The sequence below is a fragment of the Saccostrea cucullata genome, unplaced genomic scaffold (genome assembly GCF_032062105.1).
Source record: "Saccostrea cucullata isolate Sc308-1 unplaced genomic scaffold, CSIRO_AGI_Scuc_v1 ctg16026, whole genome shotgun sequence".
NCBI classification, from domain to species: domain Eukaryota; kingdom Metazoa; phylum Mollusca; class Bivalvia; order Ostreida; family Ostreidae; genus Saccostrea; species Saccostrea cuccullata.
In genome coordinates this window covers 1-13618 of record NW_026917928.1, presented here as the reverse complement: position 1 = coordinate 13618, position 13618 = coordinate 1, and the positions used below count along the sequence as shown (strand labels likewise).

The window sequence follows — 13618 nt, the reverse complement described above, 5'->3', positions numbered from 1 at the left end:
TAAAAACTTAAGTTTATCTTTTTATTAATTCCTCTTCTAAAAATAAATTTCAAGATATTTTAGTGACATATTCCATTTATGTATTTGTTAATTCTGCAAACTGCAGACATCTTCTGCAGGGATGGGGGGGGGGTTAAGCATTTCATAAAATTTGCTATCAAAAGTCACCAAATTCAAGGACTTGAATTACTAGTACTTTAGGAAAGAAAATGATGGTTAAACCCTCTTAAGGGGCTCCGCTTTAGCAAAGAACATTACAATGAAAGATACTTTATTCATGGGCTCTTTAGGGGAACTACTAAGTTCTAGCCAAAAGGAGTAATAGAGTTGTAAAGAGAGAAAAAAATTCTGGGGAAAACTCTGAAAAGAATTCTACAGAGATTTTGCGATGACCTTGACCACTTAAATTAAGTTCAGTTGGCTCATTAGGACACTGCACACTGTTTACATGTGGGCACACTACAGGGAAATTTGATCCTGGTTGGACTATGGGGAGAAAACATACTAAAATATACTAGGTTATAGCAAACAGGTTCTGTGTCCTGCAGAGGTGAAAGATAAGGATTTACATTTTTAAACAAATTTTTTAAGAACTGAAAATTTCAAATATTGAACTACAGTTAATTCTCGTATTACATTATAACGAATTTGGCGATGAATTGAATTTCCCTCTTTTAGTATAATTTTATTTTTAATTAAAGTACATGTATATAAAAACATATTTCTAAATTTGAAAATACTTCAAGTTATTTTTTATGTACAATTTCAAAATTTTGGACAAGTACATGTGGATGTATGTAAATCTGCATGTCTGATATTGAAAAAAAATATACTGTTTGTCGTGATATATTGCCGAGAGTACGTAAAATGAATTCTTGAATAAATTCATTCTTTATGGCATCATTGGTAATTTCACACTTAATTATTTTTAAAGCATGTTTAAAGCAGAGATCATCAAAATAATATCGTTACCGGCGTATTTAATTATGACCGCTTTCGTGGTGAACCATGACTATAAATGTATGCATTAGATTTATTCTTTTTTAAATTTTACCTCGTCTGGCTTTGCATGCTTTACAACCAATTAGCCGCGCTTCACTGACCACATGCACCTGTGGCGGTATATCGAGATAATTGACACTTAAAAATGGACGTTTGTTTTGAAAACATGGTGGCGGATGGCGGTATGCGAATTTGGCGTTATAAAGAGAATTTTATATAGCAGGAAAAACGTTCTTGGGAAATCATGGCGGTATGGTCAAAATGGCGATGCAATCGAATGGCGATAATTCGAGAATTGACTGTACATGTATTACATTATTTTTTGTTATATAATTATTTTTAAAAAGTATTTCCCTTACCTTTTGGTCTTGTGTCAATGAGTTTTTGGTCCATTCCATTATGTTTAACTTCATGTTCTTTAGATATCTGTAAAATGTATGCATTAGATATTTTTTTTTAATTTTGAAGGACTCTGAACCACATTTTTGTTTTGCCACAAGCATATACCATACAATTTTCAAAAAATATCGAAATTGATTTTGTCCTCTATTTCTTATATAAAATTTGAATAGAATTAATGTGAAAAAGCAAGAGTTCAAATTTCTTGGCAAATTTCATAGAGATCAGGTGAAAATATTTTAAAAACATCTTGGAGCAAATGGAACATGCATTTACAGACCAAAAGGACAGAAAAAAAGACCATGACAAGGTCATTTCAAATAGAATTACAACTATGAAATAAATTCATTTGATAAAAGTTACATAAATTGAAAGATTGTGGCCATTTATCAAAGTCTTATTTCCATGGAAAAGCTTCTAAACAGTCAACCTTGTCTAACCCAGGTGTTGTGTGATCCAAAACCTTGCCTAATATGACATTAACTTAATCTCCCTTTCAGTGAACAGTAAATTCATTTGTTTAATGCTGTCTTACTCAGAATATTGTCTAATCTAGTCAATATGGATGGAACCAGTGGGGGCCAGGTTAGACAGGTTTTACTGTATATCTTTTCTAAGAGTAGTAATCAAGAGCAATAACTTAAAAGACACTGGTATTGGAATAAACAATCAATTACTAATGAAGCCTACAGGTAATTTGCATTCAACAAAACTTGATAAATTTTGTCTTTATATTATGTGCATGTAATGTGTACACAGGAATCTATGGATTTTTCCATGCATAGTTCTTTCATACTTTGTGAAAATCAGTTCATATATATTTGGATTTTAAACACATTGTAAATGATGTATATTTTTAATACTACCTGACGGAATAAAAATAACAGGATATTAAAACCTTCTCAAAATACTCTAAACCAGATATTAGAGATAAAAATTTTATTAACACACAGCTATGTTAAAATTTATCTGTACATGTAAAAATCATGAATAATGTTTCCTGTTTCAGATGTCGTGTATGTCTTTTTGCGCTTTTAATACTCATGACGCAAAGTTGCTTGTAAATCCAACACATATTTCTGACCCACCCACACACTTTCCTTAACTATATACCTTATGTTTTGGTTTTGCCGGGCTCAAGAATTCAAGTGAATAAAATTTTTAGACCCCCTCCTTGCTATTTATGCTAATTGTGCCATCATTTACACTCAATCGAGAGGCCTAGAATGAAATTTATTGAGAGATTTTAAAATGAGAAGATATTTTCTCATTTAACATCTTTTTCATAATGTACTTTTATAGGCCTTCATTGAGTGTAAAATGATGGTACTTGAGAAGAAAAACATAAGTTATCAAAGATTACGGAGCTCATCTGACAAATAAGTAAAATAATATCACATCATGTTTTTTTGCTAGTTAGTGTGCATTCTAAGTTCAATATCCATTTCAGTTTGGTTTAAGTAGGACTTATAGTTACTTGGAAATGAATTTGCACCAAAAGCTTTATCCTGGTCACTCATCTGAAAAATGTAGGTCAGATCCAGCATCTGAAGCAAGTCTGGTAGTGTCCATCCCTAAAATGCATCATCCTTGTAAGTTTGGTCTAGGTAGGGCTTATAGTTATTTGGGGGAATAGACTTGCTCTTAAACTTTAACAGGGAGACACTAAAAATTAACACCAATGCAGGGAGTACAGCATAAGCTCATATCAACTTTGTCGAAGTGAGCTAAAAATGTGTACAAATTAAGAGAATGCCAAACATAAATGTTGGTAAACTGTACAGTATCAAATCTTATGGATTCTGCTATTCACCTATCATGTGACATGAATGTGGTTAACATCAGTATTAAAGCTTACTGATTTTGTAGTTCATCTATGGCTGTGGTTTCTAACAAAGGACCAAATTCTTTGGTGTCAAAGTCCAACGCCGGGTGCCTCATAAGTTCAGGGGAACTGAAAAAAAGATTAATGACTATAAAATATGCACATAAAAAGAATACATAAAGTATTGTTATACCCTTATAAATAGCTTTCTATATATTTATTACTAATAAATTTAACAAAAGAAATGTTTATTACATTGGTCTAACAATTTCACTGTTGACTGGCCTGCCAGTCCAACATAAAAATTGTTAGACTGCAACGTCACCGCTAGTCACAAGTAATTTTAAAATCACCGTTCAATATCGGCGACATGGAAATAGCCGAAGTTAAAAGCCGCAAGAGTTGTTGCTACCAGCAAGGCAAGGAAAAAGGGAAGAGTATGTTTTGTGATAAATAATTTTTGTGATATAATAAAAATAAAATTGATTTTGTTCTTTCTCAGCTTGATGTTTTATATTTACTGATTAAGCCATAATTTTCCATATAAAGTAATTCATAATATAGTGTGTGTTTATTAAATCTTAATTGAGCACTGAAGGGTATAACAAAACAGTTATAGACGGGGATTGGCAACATATGATTTGTTGGACGTTGCAACATTTTCAACTCCAGGTCTGACAAATCATATGTTGCCCTCATACCCAGTCAATAACTGTATACTGTTATACTGTTATTCAATTTCATTCCTAATATTTTTTCTGTGTAATTATGAAATTTGCTTGTGAAAGTTTCATTCTCACAAATATATACTTCAGTAAAACTCGTTTAGTATGAACACGGATATTGCAAATTCACAGATAGAGCAAAGTTACTTTGGATCCCCAAGTATATATATTTAATGAATTTCTTATATGAATACATATAACGAATTACGAATGTATAGCGAAGTAATATCTTAGGTCCCAGTGACTTTGTTATAACCATTTTTACTGTAACTGAATAAAGAATATATTATGCACCAATATCAACATTTGCAATTTTTTTAAAGACGCTTTCTCATCCGTACAATAGACATGTATGTCACAAACAGGAGTCTAAAACATGCATGATCATACATATTCCCAGGGGTTACATTTACTCAAGTCTGGCTAACACTCAACATTATAGCTTTTTGGGGAACTGAAAGGAGACTCACTGTAGCTTGGTTGTGGTTTAACCCTTTTAGCTGGATTGCTTAGCACTAGACAAGCAGCAAGCCTGAGGTCCAATTTCAATTCAAACACAGAACTGACACAAGAGTCTCTCTATTTCACATTAAAATGTTCAGCCACTACATCATCCAAAGCAAGATACCCATTCTGTGTGATTTAGCTTATGCAAGGCTGGTCAATAATCAGGACTCATGTCTATTCCAAAGGCTCAATTTACTTATATCCAGAAAATCTTTATATTATGCCGAGTTTCAAGTATATAAAATATTTCATCAAGTTTGTTACCATCAGGAATGAAATCAATTCAAAACTAATAATCAGATGTCTAAAAATGTATCTCCACTTCTTTATCATTTTGGGCATTATTTTAAAACATGACAGAGCATTTCACACATTAGGTGCATGGAGACTCACTTGTAAATCCCCACCCACTGCAGAAGGGTCACGATTTCATTTCCTTCTAGCCCTTGCTGGATCATATCTTGAAACTAAAAAAAAAAAGACATTCTCTTGAAAAATTAAACACCTCTAAGACTTTTCAAAAGTTGGGAAGAAAAATGAGCTTGCATGAGTACAATGATTTCACTTCCAGTAATAAGAGGCCCTTGGGCTAGTTTGATTTATCATTTACTTGAATCACAAAGCAAATTTTTCCAAAATGACACATGTATCAAATTAAAATAACTTTCTCCAACTTTTTGAAATTTTTCCAACATTTGACAAAATGGCAATATTTGAGGGACAATGAATTGTTTACAGTATAAAACATATGTACTTACATGATTGGACAAGGCTTTATGATACATCTGAACATACTTTCTCACAATGTTATATTCTGGTGGGGAAATAGGCTGCAGCATTTGCTGTAAATAAGCAAAAAAAAAATCTTGTAAGGTGTAAACAAAAGGCATGTGAACAACATTTACTCCAACTTGATCAGATGTAAAGGACACAAAACAGACATTAGATTGTGGGAGTCCATTGCCAGTTTCATTAATTACTCCTTGTGGATGTTCTCATTAAATGAGTATCATTTAAAGGTTACTGGCAAAATATCAGAAAGAAAATGTCACCTATAATGTCTCTGAGCAATAAAACCAGTACCAGGAGTAATATACCTCAACAAAGGAGAAAAAATCATTGTGACATCACAATCACGAAAGTAGTCCCTGTGCATTTACAGTGAGGACAGATATAGCTCTGTAGAAGCCCAGGTTCTCTCTACAAGACTCTATAAATGTATTAAAAGTACAAGTACAGGTAAAGTTTGAGGCTGACTGGACTTACGGGAGGGAAATTATGCACTGAACTAAGATTTTAAACAGAGAGGTTATTTTTACCTTAATCCTTGACCTAGAAACTTTGTTCAATGTCACTGCACATCCATTGAACTGTGCCACTCTGTGAGTGAAGTATGAGCCACATTGGACCAAAGGGAGAGAAGATATGCTTCGGAAATGATTATTTTATATAATTCTGGTATGACCTTAACCTTAGATCTAGAAAAATGGTTCAAGGTCACTGGACACCATTTACCCAAAGGCACTCTGTGGGTGAAGAATAAGCCAGATTGAGCAAAGGAAAGAGAAAATATGCTCTGGACAAGAATTTAAACAGAGGCTATTTTTGACCTTGATCCTTGACCTAGAAACCTCATTCAAGGTCACTGCACATCCAATGACCAAAGAGTGGCACTCTGTGCTTAAAGTATGAGCCACATTTGAACTAGTAGAGAAAAGAGATTTTGTGGACAAGGATTTTTCGTACAATTCTGTTATGACCTTAGACCTAGAAACATGGTTCGAGGTTACTGCACACCCTTTACCCAAAGACACTCTGCATGTGAAGTATGAGTCGGATCAGGTAGAGGAGAGAAGATCTGAACAAAAAAACTCAGATGGACAGAAGGATGGAGACAGACTGATCCCTATATGGTGTCTGCATAGCCACCCGAATTATTTAACAAGGCAATTTAGCTAGAGTATCTCTAAACATGTATCTTATTGGAAATATATCTGGTCCATTTACTTCAGTACAATGAGATTTTCAAAGACAATATCTAACCACCTAGAAAATTTTCCACCTAAAGAAAATTTCAGAAAATTTGGGAAAAAACATAAAGTCAATCTGTGTGAACTTCGATAAAATGCACACTTTCCATATTAGGAAAATATAATTGCACATAAGACAAAACCTAAGCAATCAATCAATGATCATCAAATCTTCTAAATATTAAAACCAGTCTTTTTTTTTGACCTTTAGCCCTGTTCACACGGGGAATTTAATTAATTAAACGTAAATTACTCAATTAGCTTTGCTTAGCGTTACCGGGGAAAATGCGAATTAGTTTAATTCGAATTAATTTACTGCGCATTAAATTACTTCGCATTAACTCCGTGTGACGCTAAGCAAGCTAATTCGAATTAAATTTTGACGCATGCGTAAGGCCAGAATTAAGTCACAGGACACGTGTTGGGGGTTATATATAGGTTTTTGTGCTATATTTGGTTCAAAAATTAGGGAAAATATGTTAATCACTAAAATCAATGAATACTTGTAGCCACTACATGATGTATCAAACATGGCTCTGCATACATGAGTGATTTACAAATGACGTCATAAAGACTTTCTACGCCTACTGTAGAAGAAAAAATTTTTTTCGCATTAGTTTACTTCGCATTAGCTGTCGTGTGAACGCAATTTAATTCGCATTAATTTGATTCGCATTAGTTTACTTCCATTTAAAATTTACTGCGAATTAAACTCGTCGTGTGAACAGGGCATTAAAATGAAAATGTTTTCAGTCCTTTTTTTAATAGTAATACTGTCAAATTTCCCACCTTCACTACTTTAAGGTCCTCCAACATCAGTTGCCTGGTAACCTCAAGATGGCGAACCAGCCACATTTTGTTGATACTTCTGTCTTCAAACTGATTACCTTCAATTCTGTCAATGAGAAAATGTTCAACACAATAGGTTTTGGTCATAAAATAAAAAGCTATTATAAATGATTGCAATAAAATGAAAGACAATCAAAATGGTGTACATTTGAAATGAACTTAAAAAACAGACTTTTGATCCAACCAGAAAATCCCCATGCAAATGCAGATGAGCAAGATTTTATAATCAGAAAAAAAAAACTCTGAACTTTCCAGTGATTCAAAAAGCAGCTTGAACTTTCAAAACTCACATGACATCTATGCATGATGATCATGATAGTGAAGTTATGATAACCAAGTTCATATGTATACTATATGTACAGAGGTGGAAAATAGAAATTAATGCTGTAATTTGAGATTGCTGTATCAAACTATTCACCTTAAGAAATAGATTCTTCCAAAATCCTAAACATTTTTTTCTCCACTTCTTTGGACGACCTGGAGGTATAAATCCCGTCTGGGCTTTCCGCTTGAGGTAAAATTCATCAGTTCTGAAATTAGAATTTTGATTGGATATAAAATCTAATATTTACATTTCCATTTCTTTTTCTTTAATATTCCTTACAAATTAGAATTTTGTTCATTTTCTCAAGAACTACCATGGATGAGTATGGATATCGCCATTGTTACGTCATAATAACGCACTTGACATCAAAACTATAGTGCAAACTGTTCTGCTTTAAAAATGACATTGGATGGCGAAAATTTGCAGCAACTTATCAGAAAAAATAATTAAATAAAGACAGAATTAATTTTTGAGATTTTCATGATTATATGAACTACAACACTTCAAGCCGTCATATTTATCATGAAGCGCTAACGCGCTTCATGAAATATGCCGTCGTGAAGCGTCGTACTTCATAACCTCATGAATCTTCAAAAATTAAATTCATTTCTTAATTGATCTTATGCCAAAATGTCATGTAATTTTATTTAAAAAAATATATAAACCAGAAGTCTCTATACAGTTGAAAATGGGAAAAGTTGACAGGGTGGAAAGGGCAACAGTCAGTCTGAGGATGATGGACATCATGGTGATCAGAAAAGCTCACTTGAAGCTTTCAGCTCAGGTTTAAATTAGCTCAATTAGGTAAAAATGGTTTACAGACAGATGGAAGTACACAGACGGACGTATATGGACAAACTTACTATCACATAGGCTAGCTCTTATGGTCTCTGACCGGTAAGCTAATAAAAAATTTTACCGATTTTAAAAAGAGAATACAGTTTTTATAAAACACCCTGACATTACCCTGTTTTGGCTTTTGTACAAATTTTTTTGCCATGTTCACCTGAAAGTTTAAAGTGATTATAAAATTAATGCGAAGAAATATTCAAATTAAATTGCATTCACATGACAGTTTCATGAGATAACCCTGCATTCATTACCCTCTTTTGGCTTTTGTACAGTTTATGCAGTATTCACACCAAGGTTTAATTCTAGAAAATTCATGCGAAGTAAAATAATTCAAATTAAATTGCATTCACATGGTGTGAAGAATGTTTGAAATACTAAAACCAGCCTAAATCGCACTTACCCCTTTTAAACCCCAAATTCCTTTGAATTATGTAAACTAAAACAGGAAATTTCACCACTTTTGACTTTGAATATTATTTGAACTCATAAAATACTAAATATTTTAACTATAATATTGTTCTTACATTATAAACAAAGAATTCCTCAACTAGACTGCTGAACATCATTTTAAATATTCAAATATTGAAGCAAGGCGAACTTTCAAAACTTCAATTGTGAAAAAAATGCAGTTTTACTTTGAATTTATTTGTCTCAAATGTAAATATAAGTGATAAACAACAGTGTTAAAAAGTTCACTAGGAAATGAACTTAGCTGGTATGTGATCAAATCAACTGAGAAGCCCTTCAGGCTTCACAGGATTTGATCACCTGACCAACTAAGTTCATTTCCCATTGAACTTTTTAACATTGTAGTTTATTTCTTAATAAAACTAATTTGCATATTAAATTCTTCATGTGAATGCAGTTAAAATTTAATACATAGTAAAATATGTTTAAATTGAATTAAATTATCCGTGTGAACAGAGCCTTTAATTATCTTCTCATACTTGTAATAGGCCTGAACCCTACCTGACTAGGAGTTTATAAAGAGAATATTGCCTTATTATGATGGTTTTGGCCAAACCCTTTATGTCCCAAAATGACACAGACCATGAAATTCTTATACAGAATAAGTGTTCTTTGTACAAGTAGTTAACAGGAAATACTAAATCCAATCTATAATTTATATAGCACTATATTTTGGGAATATTACAGAATAAAAAATGTCATTTTTACGTGGAAGAAACAAAATTGTTAAGATTTGCACCTTGAATACAGGTATGCTAAAAATCATAAACTAGCTGTTAACAATTTTCAGGGCATATCAAGAAGAATAAAATGTCATTTTTTAAATAGGAAAATAAAATGGTTAAGAATGTTACCTAGAAAAACAGGTTTGTTAAGAATTATAAACTGTATACAAAAAAAATATAATGAGAGTGTTTTGTTAAATAATAGAAGCATTGTGCCTATAATTTTCTTTCAGCCATTTAATCTAATTACCCTTAGAATACTTCATAAAACACTTCATACCAGATTATATGTTTGATGTAAAAATTTAAAGCACGGGATGGTTATCAATTCAATAGAATATTAATTTCAATCATACAACACCGGTACCCACCTCACATGCATCATCTATATTGTCTCACATGCATTTTTACAAAAGGTGTCAAACACCAATAGTGTGAATACTATGATCACATTTCTTAACTATAACTCTATTTCATTACACTTCTATTAATACTACATTTTATTATATCCTAATGTGTATCACTCAATTTTACTGTTGATTTTACGCTCTCACGTGACATCGTATCCAGTCACCAAAAACTGAGCCTCGTTCGGATAAAATTTAAACCTTATCGTATGCAACGTCATAATGAGAAAGAAACGAATAAAGTTAAAAAACTTCCCGTATTTTTACTGCACATGGTTTTCACGTTAAGGAAAGTTTTAACATACATCAACTACAGTTCAAAGATTTTTTCTTTAAAAATCGGACAAATTTAAAAATGTCCTAAAAATTAAACAAATTTAAATGTATTCCCCTTCGTGCAGCCTTAAATTTTTTATTGTTACCATGGGTTAATGTAAACACAAGCCAGAGGAATGCCGAGTCAAACTATGTTTATTTTTTTCAAACAGCAGAAGACGTGAGGTAAATATTAACACCAGATAAAAATTAAGTTGGTAGACAAAAACCAAAGAAAAATTGACATGGTGCTTTCTTAGGGAATACAAAATATATCTTTTTATCGTAGTTTAGAGTATTTTAGCTAAAGGAGGCGTATCGGGCACAGAAAATCGCATATGTACTGAGTTGTGAACTTCATTTAATAGCATCGTGTGTATTCATTCACTCAAAATTAAATTCACAATATTATATTAGATATATTATAATGTTTCATGCCATCGAATGGATTTACGTGTAATATGTCAAATTTATATAGGAATTAACCAACCAAAACAAAAACAACATTAGGCCTATCAGTATGACTATTTGAAGGTATTCATCAACTTTCAAAACACATTTTTCTAACTACAGTATTCAAAGATATAGGAAACTAGTAAAACCGGCTCTGTAGTTTTTCCCGACATTTATCCCGAAAATGTATGTCAGATCCAGCATCTGAAGCAAGCATGGTAGTGTGCAACCTTAGATAAAATTATCATCATGCAAAGTTTGGTCAACATTAAGCTTATACATGTAGTAACGTAAAATTGAAGCTGATCCAAACATTTCAACTGTTAATCAAGCATCCATAAAATGTTGGTCAGACCAAGCATCCATAAAATGTAGGTCAAACTGAATATCTAAAAAAATGTGGGTCAAATTAAGTATTCACAAAGTGCAGGTTGACAGATCAAGGATCCATAAAATACAGGCCAGATCAAGCATCCACAAAATTTAGGTCAGATCAATTAAGCTTCCACAAAATGTAGGCCAGATCAAGCATCCATAAAATGGAGATAAGATCCAACAACCAAAGTAAGTCCCTAAATCCCTAAATGCATGATCCCGATCCATGCAAGTTTGGACCAGGCATACGTAATCATATACCTTCATTCGAAAATGTAGGTCAGATCCAGCACTGAAGAATCAACATACACGCAGTAAAGTCATGCAACCATGGAGGGCAATAAGTAAGGGTTATTAATGAGTAATTAATGAGAGTTATTAATGATTAATGAGTAATTAATGAGAGTTAATTATGAATAATTAATGAGAGATATTTAGCCTGCTTATGTCAATTTTTTAAGGTTTCATCCAAGAAAATAGTCTTGCAATTCTCAAATCTAAGTTCCAAGCTCCAAGCAAATGAACATATAACTACAAAACTTACTCCACTTATATTGAACTCGCTTATTTTGAAATTCCACTTATTTTGAAATAAAAATAGATCCCCAGTTTTTGACCCTCATATTCTTTGCATTAAAATAATGGTTATATTGAAATCGGCTATATTGAAATTTCGCTTATATTGAAGCCACTGATCGGTCCCCCAGATGATAATGAGTTGTTTTTATAATGGTTATACTGAAGTGCTCCCTCGCCACTGTCGTTACGGTTGGTGAGAGTAATTATGTCTGACTGACCGACTGATATTCAAAGGTGTGAATCAATATGTTTTTATCCTAAGTGTTTTTATACTGCATGCTCTTACGAAAAAAAATCTTTACTGTTAAATTCTTTGCGTTCACGTATATAATACGGACATATCGAGACTAAACAGCTTAACGTAATATAATAACCCCCACATATCTAGGAAAAAAACATAACTTTGAAATTAAATACGAACTGTTAATGGCTATTGATATGCCTAAATTCGAAATAACTAAGGTATTAACCCGAGTCTATTACAATGAAATACATTAGCAGCGTTCAGCAGTACTCAACCTTTTAAGTCCGTGATTTTTCTCCCAAACGTAAATAAATGCGATCGGGGAATAATAATGAGGGATGAAGATTGTTTTTTTCAATGAAACAGAAATAAAAAAAATATTTAAACCTTCAAGGACTCATATTCTATGTAATCTGTTCACTGTCATAGATAAACGATGACAAATTAATTTGTTTGGGTTTGTTCTTCTTTATTTAAGATCGGGTTGAACTTGTAAAAATGGCGGTTTCACGATTTCGTTTATATTGAATTACGGATATATTGAAATAATTTGCATGGTCCCCTGAATTTCAATATATCCGAGTGGCTGTACATATTTTTTACAGGTTTGACTTTTTGCAGATTGGGACACAAACTCACATCTTCTTTCTACAAAGTTAAAACTCTGAGGATATGGTCGTGATAGCTAGTTCATTATTCCAACAAATTTAATTTTTTTTACTTGTTCACCTATTAAGAATGCTTCAGGCAGTTTGGGGTGAAATTAGCCATGTGGTTCTAGAGGAGAAGTTGAAATTGTGCTAATTTTAGAAATAGATAGACTAATATACAGAAAAAAAGACATTTACAGACATAGGATCAGAACCAGTGCTCACTTCAGCCTTCAGTACTGGTGAACTAAAACTTGTGTATGGAGGGGTGGGCTTTTTCCATTGATTTTGCTAAAAGACTTCGTGTTAACAATGAATTTGAAAACACTATATTATCTACGGTTCTCATATTAAAACTATGAACATCTCTATTTTCTCTGTGTGATTACTTTGTAAGTGGAGTACATAAGAGTGGTTAGAACATTATCATTAAGACTTTATATTTTCCCTCCTGGCTCTGTTTTAATATTTCCAACCATCGCATGTCCCGGCCTTCATACAAAGTACTGTAAATATCAATCTCATATAGAGAGAAGAAAAAACATACAATTAAAAAAATAAATTGTTAATTATGCTGTACTCATCATTTCAGTTTCATTAATTTCAAATTAATAGTCAGAATTTATATGTTATTCATAAATTCATGTAGATTTTATGCTATTGAAAAAATTAATTATAACAAAAATTAATTAAAATGAAAGACAAGAGGCCCATGGGCCACATCGCTCACCTGAGAAGCTTTGACCATTTTGTTCTTTACCAGATTTCCCCCTTGTAATACATTATGTATCCCCACCCTACCCCACTGGTCATAATTAAGACATTTTGAAATAAACCCCAGGGTCCTTCCATTGCAAAAAGTTTTACTTTTCTGGCCCAGTGGTTCTT

General features: G+C 32.5%; 1 protein-coding gene across 1 annotated transcript; it reads right to left on the bottom strand.

The window, feature by feature from the left end:
• Window positions 1-1361: 1361 nt before the first annotated feature.
• On the bottom strand, window positions 1362-7379 carry LOC134263607 (exocyst complex component 3-like; the record flags this gene model as incomplete). The annotated part of the gene is made up of 5 exons (XM_062746020.1): window positions 7278-7379; window positions 5217-5300; window positions 4852-4925; window positions 3260-3355; window positions 1362-1428 (listed from the first exon to the last, which is right to left on the bottom strand). Coding segments are annotated over exons 1-5 (387 nt in total), but the record flags the coding sequence as incomplete, so codon positions are not given.
• Between the last annotated feature and the right edge of the window lie 6239 nt (window positions 7380-13618).